At 55.2% G+C, this 15240-nt stretch overlaps 5 protein-coding genes across 5 annotated transcripts; 2 read left to right on the forward strand and 3 right to left on the reverse strand.

The window, feature by feature from the left end:
• Positions 1-342: 342 nt before the first annotated feature.
• CC84DRAFT_1170055 (uncharacterized protein) lies at positions 343-1477 on the forward strand. Its single transcript, XM_018179827.1, has 3 exons — positions 343-701; positions 764-1256; positions 1312-1477. The coding sequence occupies exons 1-2, from the start codon at positions 659-661 to the stop codon at positions 1246-1248; spliced, it is 528 nt and encodes a 175-aa protein (XP_018028873.1). The 5' UTR covers positions 343-658; the 3' UTR covers positions 1249-1256; positions 1312-1477.
• A 2989-nt stretch (positions 1478-4466) lies between these two features.
• Positions 4467-5705, reverse strand: CC84DRAFT_1170056 (uncharacterized protein). The gene has a single exon (XM_018179828.1). The coding sequence runs from the start codon at positions 5221-5223 to the stop codon at positions 4741-4743; it is 483 nt and encodes a 160-aa protein (XP_018028874.1). The 5' UTR covers positions 5224-5705; the 3' UTR covers positions 4467-4740.
• A 135-nt stretch (positions 5706-5840) lies between these two features.
• On the forward strand, positions 5841-7360 carry CC84DRAFT_1264908 (uncharacterized protein). Its single transcript, XM_018185351.1, has one exon. The coding sequence runs from the start codon at positions 5993-5995 to the stop codon at positions 7154-7156; it is 1164 nt and encodes a 387-aa protein (XP_018028875.1). The 5' UTR covers positions 5841-5992; the 3' UTR covers positions 7157-7360.
• Positions 7361-7701: 341 nt separating this feature from the next.
• On the reverse strand, positions 7702-8165 carry CC84DRAFT_1223750 (uncharacterized protein; the record flags this gene model as incomplete). Its single annotated transcript, XM_018183520.1, has 2 exons — positions 7702-7754; positions 7802-8165. The coding sequence occupies 2 exons, from the start codon at positions 8163-8165 to the stop codon at positions 7702-7704; spliced, it is 417 nt and encodes a 138-aa protein (XP_018028876.1).
• A 4949-nt stretch (positions 8166-13114) lies between these two features.
• Positions 13115-14091, reverse strand: CC84DRAFT_1238536 (SET domain-containing protein; the record flags this gene model as incomplete). The annotated part of the gene is made up of 2 exons (XM_018183948.1): positions 13115-14026; positions 14076-14091. The coding sequence occupies 2 exons, from the start codon at positions 14089-14091 to the stop codon at positions 13287-13289; spliced, it is 756 nt and encodes a 251-aa protein (XP_018028877.1). The 3' UTR covers positions 13115-13286.
• Positions 14092-15240: the final 1149 nt, after the last annotated feature.

Here is a 15240-nt window from a genome sequence, read left to right on the forward strand (position 1 = left end):
AGATGCACACACCCGCAACTGCTGCCGGTGAAGACAGCACACATCCGCTTTGACATCCAGCGACTCTACGGCAGACGTACACACCCACCAAGTCCAGTTCAATCCCAACTCCACAATGCCGATTCGCTCAACACTGCGCGCATCGGCCTTGACGACGGTCCACACCCAGCGATACTGGTGCAAACGTACACGACGGCGAAGAATCCCCCGCTCCTGTGGATGCCTTTAGGTTCTTCCCCGGGGCAACATGCGCGCTTGCATACATGCATTCTAATGCCACTACCACAGCCGAGTGGATTTCTGCATCACATGGGGATCCACGCGGCTCTCCCGCCTGCAACTGCCAGTCGTACGCCGCCAGACAACCATTGCCAAAGCCCAAGAAACGCTTTCCGCTAAGCAAACAGTCATGCGCGCCCCAGAGGACCTACTGCATGGTTGATTTTACTCATTATTTGTTTGTTGGAAAGCACGGGACACTGCACCATAACAGGGGCATTGGCTGCCGAGCACCTGATTGACATGCGAGCGTCTCAAACGATAAGAGTGTGCAAATCGCGGTAGGCGGAAGCCTTTGCACCCCTCCACTCATCTCATCTCCTCTGCCCTCAGGAATAAGATCCCTCCCGCATTCTAACGTTCTTGTCCGTCAAATCAAATGGTGGAACCACAAACCCCTCATCGCGCTCCAATGCATAAACGTGAGCACGTCCTACGTGTATGATCTGGACACTGCACGCATGGATGACTAACAGGGTTCCAGCTCCCAGCATGAGGCGATCCCCCCGCCTCGCGGGCCTATGTCCCGGCAAGACATACGCGGGAGAGGATGTCGAGCGAGAGCGCCGGTCGCGGACCAAGTTCCAGCCTGAGCTGGTGGCGTTCCATAAGTCTCTCCGTCTCTCGGGGCTCAACGGGCACGACATCCAAGCCTATCGCGGTCGTGGACTCGTACACTGGCACCCTGAACTCTACCAAGAGTGGAACGATACGTGCGAGGATAAGCAGAAGCTGCGTGCCCAGTGGAAGTTCATTCGGCGCAGGATGACGGCTGCTGAAAGCCTGGAGATGCAAAATGCTCGTGGCGAGCTACAAGAGCAGAAGAAACGCGAGGCATTCCAAGCGAACTTGAACAGGATCGGAGAAGACCTCGAGAAGGCCATTCGTAAGACCACACTGGACCGCCAGACGGCGACGTACATGGCTCGCGAAACTATCGACATCACTATCGACAACAATGAGCTTTGATCGGCATGGTAAGCACCGTATGGCGCATCTGTTGCTCACCTTGGCTAACTGTGTGTTGACGAGGCCCGGGGAGCCGATGAGGCGCCGGACAGCACGACGTCGTTCGTCATCGCCAAGGCAGGCTCGACATTACATTTCATGGCATGAACACCATTCACGGTTAAGGCATTGGGGGAGTAGGTCCCGGTCTGTATCACATCTTGCTGCGGACGTCTTTGATATCTCATAGCAATGGTGAAAAGTTTCCTTTGTATGACTAATCTCGTATGTCGTGATGCCGATGATGATGATGATGCCAATGCTCACGATACCTATGATGTTGCTGCGATTGCTATCCGTGCTGCCCATGGTGATCATGCGAATGATGATAAGGCGCTCGCCTTCCACCCCGCAAGTTGCTCTCACAGGGTCCCATCTCACGCACGCAACGTTGGCAGCTTCCTTCACCTGCACCTGCTGGGGTAGCTAGGCTGCCTACCTGCTCTCCGTCCGCTATAATGGATATTGTGCGAGAAGCAACCCCCGACAGGACGGTTGATGACCATCTCCGACTATACAACAGCATGGAAACCCCACCATACAATGGCATGGGAGCAGTTCAGCCCGCTATTTAGCGTCCCCAACGAGTACTGTCGGAAGACGCTGATTGGCTGCACGCAGCCACGGTACTACGTATACGACTTACTCTGCTCCGCACATGCTATGATGAGGCTTACTGTTAGAACAAGGAGTCTTGCGGTCGAGATAAGCTTTTCATATCCTTGCACGATGTTCGTGACGGTGGACGCGCGAGCGAAGTCTGGTTGGGTCCTACGCGAGGTTTCCGTCCCAGCCTGTCTGTCCGGCATTAGGACCCGGGCCAATCCCACTGCAGTGATTTGAGGGACGCATGCAAGTTCAGCGCGAAGTAAGGGGATTGGCAGTTCGCTTGCTAACCGCGGGCCTGAGGCGTGGTGGAGTAGCTGCAAGTACTAGAACTGGGCACAACATGCGACCGGGCTGGGATATCCACACCAAGGGCCCTGGCTCCTTCTCTTTTCTGAACGTGTCTTTTCCGCCCTAAAAACAGGCATGCAGACTCTTTACGCATGGGATAGCGGTGACGTTGATTGGCTGCAATTCAGTTCCTCCTGTTTCGATTGTAGTCTAGGCTGCCTTAACCTACATCACCGGGGTTCTCGCACTCCGGAGATCAGCCCGCAGGACTTTTCCTCAATCGCCTGCGTGCACAGGCCCTGAAGAATCCTATTCCTAGCCATTTCAGCGGTCTTCTGGGGGCAGATTCTGCTTTCTTCATGTAAACGGACTTGATCCGCTGTCTATATCCTTGGTTCAAAACCCGTTGGTTTGGTAGGTGCTGATTAACACCGAGAAATTATTGTTGACGGCGGGACGGGTCACAATTTGAGCACGGAGCTGACTGCCCAAGGCCTTGAGACGACCGGAGGCGATGGGATGGAAAGTGCCTATGGTGTTTTGTGTTTCCCCTGCAAATTAGGCTCTGGGGCTTTTGATTACATTAAGTGTGTCTGTCAGAACCCAAGATATCCTATGCCTCACCTCTCCGGTCACGGGATGTCCGTCGAGACAGGGCGTAGCCAAGGACGATTAGGTCCAGCCTAACAGAAGCTAGCTATAAAGGCTGGGAAGCTGTCGGATCTAGTCCGAAAACGATTCGTCTCTCCTACAATCTACTTTGGTAGCCCGTCTTGTACCTATCTACATTGCTCGCCTGTGAATCCTGACAGCACCACTCAGAACATTCTCGGCCATGTCGGTAATGCCTTCGCCGCCGCTCTGGATTCCACTTCGTCTTTGCTGTGTAGGGGAAACTTGCTTGGGCCTACATGTCTGCTGATTTCCAGGGATTCTCTCTGCTCTCGTCTGCATTGAAGAGCTAGGCCATTTCGTGCGTGATGAGTTTCGGGGGCTCGATTACCTACCTTCATTGACTGGGGGATAGGTACCTAACACCGCATGCCCGACAGCGCACTCGCCCTTTACCCAGTAGATTCAAGTAGTATGTGGTTGGAGAGTTTCCTTCTCGACATCTCGTGGGATGTGCGAATTTCTAGCTTGGGTGGAGCAGCGCAACGAAGCGTATGAACATGTGCTGCCAAAAACTGAGGGATGCGCATGGACTGAGTAAGTAAGCTGACTGCAGCCGAGTCGAACTTCTTGAATAGATTTGCTATCACTGTATCGTGCCGCGGGTTCTTATAAATACTATGTGCTTCATGATTCCGATCCATGTTATCAGGCCCCGCGCAGATTCCATCGCATTGTTACTCTAGAGGTGGTCGCTACACCACAACGCCTTGTCGGGCAATCTCGAATTGAGTGACGCTGGCTCAAGGGCATGTGTTGAAACTCTAGGAACGTGATCGTTTTCAGTCGTGGTGGCGGTGGTGATAGCCATGGCCTTGGTAGGTAGGTAAGCTAGAATCGCTTCGCCTCTGGGTTATCTAGGTAGACAATGCTCGGGCGACGTCAACGGCCTAGATAGGTGCTTCGAGTCACCTTAAGGAGGGATTCATCTCCCTCCTAAACATACGAGGGCTTCACCGGCATCGAAGAATTTGAACGCCGTAAGCCTAGGAAGCAAGTCTTCTAGATAGCTCTTTTTTAGCCATAGTAGTTTGACTGAATGTTTGCATCTGGTACCCCACAATCACACAGCAAGCGCTGTGGGAATACACTCTTCGCGCCTTCGTCCCTCTTTAACCCTCCACTATCCCGGTACTGGGTCAACACTTCGATTCTAGTGTTGTCAGTGTTGTCTGTCTCAATGCATCTGCCTTTATCTCAAGTCTACCAGCCTATTGTGTCGACCCCATGTCCGCCAATTTCTAGATCGCTCAAGTATAAAACCCCGAAAAGTGCATCAAAGCGGGACATCGGCAGCGCGTCGCTAGTGTTGCCGATGGCTATGCAGCTAGAGACTTGGAGGGCCGGCTTGGGGCAGCGAAGCCAGAACCAGGTGCGGCCTGAGACGGAAGCGAGGGAAAATGGATATTGTCCACTTGCTCCAGGTGACTTTGGACGTAGATTGAGGCGTCTCCGCGGGAGGACACGTAAACGCCAGAGACTGATCAGAGCATAGGTCTGGGTCGATTCCCGTGAGGTCGGTCGCGAATTGGATTGAATGGGTAACATTTGGAAGGTGGAAGTCGCGTTATTTGACTCCAGATGGCTTCGCACTCAAGCATCCATACTTTTGCCACGCAAGTGCTTGCTAGTAAACTGTTGGATGCACCACAGCTGGGATGTCAAGCGACAGAAAATAAACATACGCAGAGCGGGGCTGGCGCATGGCTCTTCTCCGCTCTCTGCCGGTGATGCTAGCTAACACGCCACGCAAAAGCTTCAACGCCTCCAATATATACCCGTTCGCGCATGCCGCAGTAATCGGTTGAATTGTGACCCTGAAAGTGTCGATTTGCCCTGGCATGATTTGATGTGTACCTTCAGGATCTGAGGTCGTCTGGTTTATTAGAATGCCGCCTCCAGCCTGTAACTCCCCAGTAGACGCCTCAACCTGGCCCTATACAATTCCCGCTCTACCGCAAGATCTAGAAAGTCTCCTCTGTGCACTTCCTCCAGCCGCTCCAGCTTTCCGAGCAGGTCTTCGCCGTGCACTTGCGCCAGGATTTGCAGCTTTTCCAACCCGGGCTGCGAGAGCGCCTTCGTAAGCGCATCCAATTCCCGCTCAAGCTTCGTGATCAACGCTCTTCCTTCCACAGTCTCGGCCATCAGGGACAATACAATGGCCAGACAGAGCTTCATGAAAGCCACCATATCCTCCTCATCACCGATCCGGAATGGACCATGCTCTTCGAACTTGGCAAAGTCGTCAATCGTTGTGGTCGCCGGATCAAACGCGACGCTGTCCAGATTCCCAATGTAGTCGAGGTACGGGTTGCCAAAACGGATGTTGACTAGGTAAAAGGCGTCGAAGTGGAAGGCCACCATCATCGGTTGTGTTCCGTTTGTTGAGCATCATCCGTCACTGTGTCTGCTCGAGAGAAACGCTGTCTCTGCAAGTCGGTCTCCGTGGCCACGAACTGCCCCGTCTCTTCGATGCGAATCTGAGCTTCTCCCTTGTTGCGAGCGTGTCGCTTACACTCCATGTGCATGCGGGATGGACGTAACGCTCAGCGGCGTGACGACGTCGCTTGCGGCCAGGTTTTTGGCTGCGTGCTGTGCACCACCGACCCGCGTGTGCAGCGTGTGCAGTTGCAGCGCTGCGACGGCCGGCATGGTGGAAGCGGAATGCTTGCCCGCGGCCAAGTCTCGCAGCTTTCGGTTCCCATCTAGGCCCAGCGTCTCGGCCGCGTCCAGCCAGGAGAGCAGGTCAGGTCCATACTTGTCGAGTGTCGCGGCGGCCGTCTTGGCCTTGCGCGGAGGTTGCACGCGCGACAGGCTGGTGGGCGGCGGGGCGCAGGGCGATGGGCCGGCGCTGCTGAGTTGCCGGGCGGCAGCGAGGCGGGCGGGGGCAGACTGGCGGGCAGGTCGCGCTGCTGACTCAGCAATCCGCGCCAAGGTGTCCTAGCAAGTCAAGCGCGCGACGCCATCAACAAACACGCGCATCGCCGTTGCCCTCCGCCACGACCATGGCTGCGAGCATGCCGCAGCCGTGGAGCGCCCGCCCCGGCATCCCGCTGCCAGCTCCGTGCATGTCGCCCTGAAGGCCCTCTGCGCGTCCTCCGGGCCGCCCACCAATGCCTTCCTCCGGCAACACAACATGGACGTGACCGACGAGGCCGACAGACGCGCGCGCGACCAGCTCGACCCCCGGCGTGCTGCCCTCGTCCCCGCACACATGCCAGACCACCTGCACGACGTCCTGCACCCGCTCCCCTCCGTGCCCGACCGCCATACCATCAACTGGGCCCGCCGCATCGGCGACTGTGCCTCGACCATCGCGCGCCAACTCCGGGCAGACACGGCACCGCCTGTGGTGCAGATCCGCGAACCGTGTTCCGGGGACGTGTACCAGGAGTCACTCGACCAAGCCACCTGGGACGTGACGCCCGAGCGTGTCATCTGGGGCAGCCCGTTCATCTTCTTGGTCGATGACTTCTGCGGCGGCTTCCCCCGCCGCGACGTCACCGGCTGCATCGTGCCCATCCGCCCGCAGCCCGAGCAGCCAAAGCAAGACGAGCCACTGCACCGAGCGGAGCTCTTTTGCGCGCTGGCCTTGCTGCATCGCCAGCTCAAGCGCAACCGTCCCGATGACGACCGTCCACGTCCGTATCGCTACTTTGTAGCCATGCACGTTACCGTTGTCGCCGTCACCCAGGACCGCATCCGGATTCACGAGGCCTCGGTGGGTGATTCGACCAAGACTGGCGGCGCAAGCGTCATTCGCATCGTCAAGCGTCTTGACTTGAGCATCCGCGACGTTACAGGCGAGGCCAACACCATGTGCGACAACGGACACGCCGTGGGCGACAACTGGCTCGACGTCATGTCGTACATGTGCTTCGCTGACGAAGACCACGTTTCCCCCGATCTGGTCTCCAGGCCCACCGACGCCCCCACGACCGAGCCAATGCGCAACACCCTCGCCGAGACCGCTCCTCCCTACGCCACTACGCTCGCGCCCGTCTGCGCCTCCTCCGCCGAAGCAGCCTCGCTCGACGCCGCCACAATCACACCCGTCTCCTACCCACCCGTCAAGGCGGCCTCTCCTGACGCTGTCGCATCCGAGCCAGAGCCCAACGCATCCACTCAGATCGCTCCCATTCCGCAAACCCCGAAACCGCGCACGCCGCTCGCACCCATCCCACACGGCAACGCGATCAACACCCAGAGGGTGGGCAAGGCCGGTTCGCCCAAGAAGAACAAGTCGCCTGTCAAAGGTGCGCCCGCTCCGCCCGCTCCGTCCCGCGAGGATACTGCATAGCATTGTGCATGGTGATCTCGCCGTCCCGGCGTTCTTTTGCTTTGGTGGACTACAGGCGTTTCGGAGTCAACGGAAGATACCCTTGCGCGGCGGCTTTGGTCGCAAGCAGCACGTCTCTGTTCCCACCACCTGTTTCCTTCGCGCCAGATGGAGAAAACTGCGTGGGTAGGTAGCTGTTGCATGAATGCATTCATATTTCGTCACGCTGCCCTCTTCCCTGTCACACTTTTCACGCGCAGGCAACTTCTGGTGACCATGTGCTGCATTGCTCTATTCATTGCTGCAGCGCCTGGGTAATCTCTCGGTAGCACGACCCTTTGCTGGCGGCCCACATGTGCCCATCCTCTCTGCTAAGCAATGTTTGTGTGTCGTCCAACTGCACTCATGCCTGTGCATCAGGGCTCTGGACCACGTCCAAAGTATCGTGTAAGCCCAATGCACCAACTCCAAAACCATGTTCCGTGATCTGCCAATGCTCGAGCCGCATGCCTTTGCGCTTTGATTCATCAGGTCGCTGAGATGTCGCGACGGGGCCGACTACCTTCTTATCCGCCCGTGCCTGGGATACAGAATACCGAAATCTTGACTGGTTTCAGCTCTGTGGACGTCAGCACATGACCCGGAACAGAGAGTGGACATGCATACGATACAGCAGGTCGCTCTCGTCTTCGAGCGTGATGACGGAGCCCTGCTCCAAGCGCCATTTCTGACCAAAGGAAAGCCGAAGCCCATCCACCACGACGCCGTGAGTTGTGCTCGTATTGCAGATCTGCAGTGCTCCAGGCCTGACGCTGCGGATGACGGCGTGGTCCTTGTCCAGACTGCCGGAGAACCGCGCATTGTTGGCCAGCGCGGGGCGTCTGCCGCTCGCACTGCCTATCGTGAGGACATCGCCGTCCTCGAGGAGAATCACCCTCTTGGGGAAAGGCTCCAGGTGGTGGTCTTTGGCTCGCTCGAGCACGAGGCGGGGCAGCTGGCGAAATGATCGGCAATATCCTGGAGGGCTCATCTTGCCGCACGCGGTATTCTGGTGTCGATGGAAGGCAGGGACAAGGGAGGGAGCACGTATCGACCAGGTGCTTCGAGATAAAAGTCACGTCGAGAGCGGGGGTACGGTGGGGGAAGGAAGGCATCAGTGCGAGGCACAGTGAAGTGAGAGAGGCTACTTTGGGTGAGTGAGCGGGCGTGCCAGCTCGTTGCTCCTCTGAGACGCGAGGGCGCGGCGCCGGTCGAGACGAAACGAGTAGCAGGCAAGTAATTCTTTGGGTACAGTTAATTCTCTGGTACGAGAGATGTAACTGCTGCACTGTCAGCCTTAAGTCGCCACAGTCTTTTTCAGACGCCTGTGGGTGAGAGGGGGATTGAAGGTACTCGGCATACTTGCCAGCGGAGCTGCAATGCGCGAGCGATTTGCCCCAACTGAGATACAAGACATTTAGGTTCAGGTCGTCCACCTCGGACACAGGCAGAGCAGCCTGTAGTGTGTCGAAGCTACAGTCTGGTTTCATAGTTTTTGCGATGAGAAATCAAGCTCGGGAAGGGCTTCGGAAATTTCGTTGCATGTGACACGCGATTGGTTCTGCTATCCACCATCAACGCTACAGTGCAGACAATAATCTCAGCTGCAGGTGCATTCGAGTGAGGCTACGTCTGTTCGACATCGGCCGGCTCATATCGGTACTTGGCCACTCGGCAATAGTATACTAACAGGAACCTAACGAAGCATGTCAGACATTTTGTGCCCACAATCGTTTCATCTCAATGCTGACGATGCAGGTACCAGATCTAGAAACTGAGACCGGACGCAACTTCGGCCGATGCCTGCATGATGAATAGCGATATTTGCCGTCACGTGAGAGCTGCGTGCCTCTCGACTCCAAGTAGGGTGAGGACCGAACAGAATCTTTTCGCGAGGATGCATTCGTGTATCGGTCGGCCAGTGAGTGAGAGCTCGGCTACTAAGACAGAGTACGCCAGCGCGCTGGGACCTTGCAACGACATGTAAAGCATACTGCGGGGTAAAGGAACTCAGAAGCGAAAATATATAAGCCACTTGCTTTATACCACACTCCCAAATCGCTATATCGCGCCATGCTCATCTGGTAGAGCTCAGCTTCAAGCTTTACCCGTAATGGGCATATGGACAAGTCGATATCCGTCCACTACTGCTGCTCGTCAGAAGGCAACAATACCACGTCGTATACCAGGTGTCACGTGCTATCTGGTGCTCTCCATAACCAATGACGCTTACGCCAACCCAGGATGTGATGTAGGAAGATTCCGCGGGGGGGAATCAAAGGTAGTTTGATGGACAAGTTGACGCTTCGGAGTACATAACTCCGTCATGTCACATAGATGCCTCGTCTCACTCCCTGTCATCTACGCCCTTCCTCCTATGCGCTTGTTCCAGTCTCGAGTGCCATTGAATAGAGTTTGGTGTCTACCGCATGGTGCGGTCTACACCTCAGTTCCAACAAATGCTCCAAAGTCCCGCAAGGACGAACCCGCTGCATAACATACCAGTATGCCCTGGATGGTCGAACGTTCTGCTGGGAGCTCACTGCTTGTAAGCTCGGCGGGCAGCTCCCAGGTTCGGCCTCGCAGGTAATCTCCTCAACACGTGATGCAGCACTGCGTACGCATGGCTGTGTAGGATTGAGATATGGGTACCGGCAGTCGCACATCTCAACCTCGGGCGATGATGCGCATAGTGGGGAGTCTACGCACATGGCCGCAAGACTGCGCGGTGCCTATATACACAAGGGGATGGTTTGGTATCGAGTTGATCTTCCTCGGAGGTCGTTCAACGCTTGGAAAGGGGACAAAGTCATATCTTAGATGCGGCAAAGGCGTTCATTCGCGCAAGGGAGTCCATGGGATCAGAGTAAATTGTTAGTATGGTCGTCACGGTTGCGGGTAACATGAGCTGAAACAAGTGTATAAGGCTATATAGGGGAAGTGTAAGATATGTATTTCCACCTAGAAATAATACGTATGTTGTGGTACACCCGTGGGTGCCGGATCCTACGTAGTGTCCGCGCTCTTCAGGGCAATACTGCCTGAATAACGGACGTGGGTGTTGAAAATCAAAGGTTGTATCTCCAAGACTCCACAAAAATCGAAATGGTAAAAGACGGCGCATTTTAGCGCGAGTAAGTATACCTGCAGGTACATGTGCGTTATCGGCGTAATGTGGGTGGAAGAATTGAAAGCAGTAAAAGCGTATGCTGATGATGGTATTTGGCAGCCAGAAGCCCATGTTGGGAACGGGACCCGAACTTGAAGACACGGACAGACTTCAGTGCGCATGCTCAGACGAGGTGGCGCACATTCAATGAAGTGGCAAGATATTCGTCTTCGCAGAGAAGCAGACAAGGCGTTCAGAAGTTGCTGCATCACCTCGGTCTTCACGATCTTGACTGACTGACGCCTGATCTAGTTCCTTTGGAGAGCGACCAGATCAAACTCGGTCGAGTCCTTCAAGATGCGGTAGGAGTCCTCCTCAGAGCATTTCATATCCTCCATGATGAGGAGACGCGCTGCCTCTGGACATACCACATGAATGCACACACCTGGTGGGTCCCCTTTCCCTCCTCCAAAGCGGTGGACAGCACGCTCCATGTCGGATTTCAAGTTGTCCATGGCCCAATGCAGGATCTCTTCGCTCCCCTCAGCGCCGTAGTATCCAGTCAGTCTAGAGGCGCCCCACAACATTTGACGTACTGTCTTGGTCTGCGTCTCCTGCATGTATGTGTCGAAGAAGGGGCTGGGCTTGGATCTGTCCAGGATGGCAGCCAAGGTGCTCTGGTGGCGGACGAGACGCTTCTCCAGACTAGCGAGGCTGACATGTTGCGGATACCCAGCCTCGAGAGATTCTTCCCAGTCCCGGTTCGTATGATAGTCGCACAGCGCATCCTGGAAGTCGGCAGACGTGAGCTGAATGTAGCCGATGTTGTGATGCTTGCAAAACTCGTCCTGCACCGTAGTCCTGATTGTGCCGCCACAGAGCTCACAACCCATTGTGTATGGCACGAGTCCATCCGCTTCGCCACGCGGTGCGTCATGGTGCGGAACCGTTTCAGCGTGCCCCTTTGGCAGTGGGTTGCTCAGGCCAAACTGCCGAGGCTCGACAAATCCGCGCGGTGGTGATGGTGACCGTGAGAGAAACGACAGCGCGGAAGAGTCTGAGATGGCGGGTGAAAGCTGCCGACTAGGCAGAGCCGCTTGTGAAGCATTCTTGCTATCCATCTTGCCGGTCTTGAGGTATCGCCCTGGTTCGTATGGATCGGGATACTCGCTCTGGAGCAGCATGCTAGGCAGCAACGCGGTGTGTTGATGCTGGTTTTCAGGTGAGTGGAATCGTTGATTTGCTGGAGCTAGGATGTACTGGGGAAACGGTAGAGGTGTACCCGCGGAGACGAAAAGAAGAGCGCTGGGTTTGAGTTAGCAGCTGTTAAGTCGTCCATTAGGTTTGAATACCTACAAGACGCTCGCTCTATGTGTGAAGAGCGAAGGAAATACTCGCGGGAGTGTGTTTGTTGTCGTGTGAAGGGCATAAGTTTGCTTTCCCGCACGCTTAAATTACCACTGACGTCATTGTACTACCTGAATTTGGAGCAACCTGATGAAAGCGAGCTCTGCATGGTATGGGACTGCAAAGTATCAAGCATCGAGGTGGTGCCATCACGAGTGACACTGTTCTGTGTCATCCCGAGTAGTTTCGCCGATTCGCGGCCAGATGGGAGTTGATGTCCGGCAAAGCACGGTAGTAACAACAGCTACTACCGGCTTTGAGATAAGCAGAACCCTTCAGCGCTCAGCGCGAGCCGATGAACACCTCACGCGGTTGCGCCGCCTTTTCAAAAGTAATCAGCATCACACAACATTGGGTGGCGACAGAGTCGTTATCCTGAAGAGCTACAATGCAACCTACCCCAAGGACCCTGAACTAGTTTACTGGCAGCCTCATTGCCTCCCTTTGGGGCGGAGGGAAGCGCGGATAGTAAGAGCTAACAATTTTGAGCACCGCAAGTGCCTTTACCAACGGAAACACACTGTTCCCATCACTTCCTGCGTTTGACGTACTTGATGTGCTCTCCGACGCGAATGAGAAGACATGCACAATGACTTGGCGCAAGACCCCTGTGGCACTACCCCTACACGCGCTACCTTCAGAAACAGAAATCGAACCTGCTGCTGCTAGAGGGGGACCTTTCTGCGCTAAAGAGGAGGCCGGCGACTACGCATGTACGTGTCTGCGCATCTCTACCTAACACCTATTTCCAACTCCTGAAATACTCGAACGGTTTTGCTCGCTTCTTCATTATATCTGCATTGGCTATAGTTGGTCGCTTTGCTCGTCTTGTTCCGCCTGAAAGGCCGGGTCAAAGCTCCAAGAAATGGTGCAAACCATGATATTGCTACAGGTTCTGTATGTAGTCCAGAGAGATCACCCTCATCGCTGGAATAAATTCCGTGCTAGGACTAGTAACTTGTTTCGAGACAGGTCAAGCCGGCCTCGAAATACACGCTCCCCACCGAGTCAATGGCTTCAACTACCATCCACCCAAGCTATCCGAATGAATGCCCGAAGGCGATCCATGCTTCACGTACATGCCCAAGCGAGTGCTGACCTTGGCATAGGCATCGACGGGCTTGCGTTGAGACTCAAGTCCTGGACCACTCGCTCCAACTCCTCGATGTCGCCGTCGTATAGACAATTTTCGATCTGACGGGTCGTTCGCAAGAGCCTATCCGCCCACAAATGAGCCGTCAAGCAGTCTCCGGCCTTGACGCTAGATTTGGCCGTGTTGGCGAACATTTGCACCAACGTTCCATACTTTTGAAGTTGAGCCTCTTGTGGTGTCATGGCATCGTCCGCGTAGTAACGCTTCACTGAGTCGTGCAGCGGTGCTGAGCCCTCGGCTGTCTCTGCAAGTGTTTTCGCAACGTCCAACTCCTCTCTATACTTGGGATGATCATCTCCCATACAGTAGTAGTCGATCTCGAGCGCTTTGCGGATCCAATACGTAGCCATGCGGTATCCTCCTCCTTTCAGACATGCTTTGGTGGCGAGATGGTAGCTACTGGACGTTAGACGGATAGCTGCCAGCCACCTAGCGGCTCTGTCTTACCTTGGTCGAAGCGATCTTCCCCCAAGCAGGCCCTCTGCGACTTGCAACTTGGCCAATTTGGCCGCTCGCACCAGTGACTTGGTCCATGGCGTCTCAGAACCGTCTCGGAGGCCATTAGAAAGTTCGTCAGCATATTTGATTAGCTGCATGCGCTTCGCCTCTGTTGCCTTGCCAAGCTCTGTGTCCTCGCATGCGGCGCAGGCGCACTGAAAACCCCAGTGATGTAGCCTGGCCTGACGTTCGATGCGAGCGAGGTACAGTGGGATATACGTGATGGTAAGCTCTTCTCCGGCTTTGATATCCCTGATGGCGTGACACGTCTGCTTCTCAAGTGCTGGGTTCCAGTGGACCTCGACATTGGGAATGCAAGAATGGTTGAAGCGGGAGGCGTGGAGGTATACGGCATTCGAGTCACCGAACGCATTTGCCGTCCAGATCAAGTAAGCCTTCTGATGCACCGGTAGAAGCTCGTGCCAACTCTTCGCCATCAACTGTTCATAAGCGAGCTTGAATGGGCTTTCCTCATAGGAATAGAGCTCCAAGTATAGGGCCTGCGAAGACCTGTCGAGGCCCTCGAATTGCTCAATGACCGCTTGGGGCTCACATAGCGTACTGTGGCGTGTGCTCAACAAGGGCGATTCTGCGAGGATGCGAGTGCCGCGCTGGATGTCGGCTTCGGCGACGACGCCCAAGCCTCTGCCCGCGACAGGTTGAAGCGCAGTGAGATAGCGCGCGTCTGCTATCCGGTGAGTACAATGTACGATTGCCTGCGTTGTTTGGCTCACCTGATCGCTGCGCCATGGCTGGAGTAGCTCGATCGATTTGCAACTTCTCGATCGGCTTGGAATTTGGGTTGTGGGAGCAGCGGATGAAGCGCCGGGATCGATCTAGAGGGTACCTGCTAGGCCGTAAGCAAGGTAGCGGCACTGCTGAACCATGAGGTGAGTGGTGAGAGGCGACTCCAGGGTTGTTGTGTTTGGCCGACTTCACTACCCTTCGGCCCCCGCCTTTCCTGTTTAGGAAAGGTGGGCCAAATTGAGCTGTACTCAACGTGTTGGCCAGCACTCTTCTCCACGACTCTATTTGACTTTCTCAAGGACGATACCTACTTCAGCAGGTCGCTGACCACCACATTGACCTGGATCACCCCATTCTCAATAAGGAGATCACCGACTGGACCGCTTCGTCTCACCCGGCCCCGCACCCACTTCATGAGCGGCACGGAGCCGACGGGCTTTCTCGCCCTCACAGAGTCAAGCTCCGACTCGTACACGAGCCTATCTGTCAGTGCATCGACTTCTGGATGATGTCTGGTAACCAGCATCATGGCGTTCAACCGGTGGCCGTTCTTGAACCACGTCGAATACCCGCTCATGACTCTGCAGCTATCCCCATCAACTTCACGTCAGTACCCATCGGCATCAGCCTACACCTTCAGTAGGTCTGCAAGCTCATCTGGCTATACACGTCCCTGATCGTATTCATGTGCGCCCCGCTTGGCGTTGGTGAAGGTATTACGGGTAGCATGCATCACCTTCACCATGTCGAATGCATGTCGAGAGACTTAGACTTGTCATCCTGAACTGATATGTGGTGACCAACCCCGCTGATAAAATGTCAGCTAGAAATGGGACTGGTTTGCGGACCACATCGCCAAGACGACGATGACATCCTCAGAACGGATGCGTCGGCGCTGATAGCAAGGACGGACACGAGCGAGTGCGACACATGGCGAACAGGCAGAGGTTTGAGAGGATCGCTTGGCTGTGACACATGACACCGAAGACGGTTGAGGACATGCCGGTCAGATTCAACCAGCAGCAAGAATAGGGCCATGAATCAATCGTTGGTCAAGGACACTATCCGAATCATATGAACTAGCATACACCAGTGTAGGCCTTCTCAAGAAGACATGCTATAACTGGAGGATTATTCAAATGAAGTTGACAG

The sequence above is a fragment of the Paraphaeosphaeria sporulosa genome (assembly GCF_001642045.1).
Source record: "Paraphaeosphaeria sporulosa strain AP3s5-JAC2a unplaced genomic scaffold CC84scaffold_22, whole genome shotgun sequence".
In the NCBI taxonomy this organism is placed as follows: Eukaryota; Fungi; Ascomycota; class Dothideomycetes; order Pleosporales; family Didymosphaeriaceae; genus Paraphaeosphaeria; species Paraphaeosphaeria sporulosa.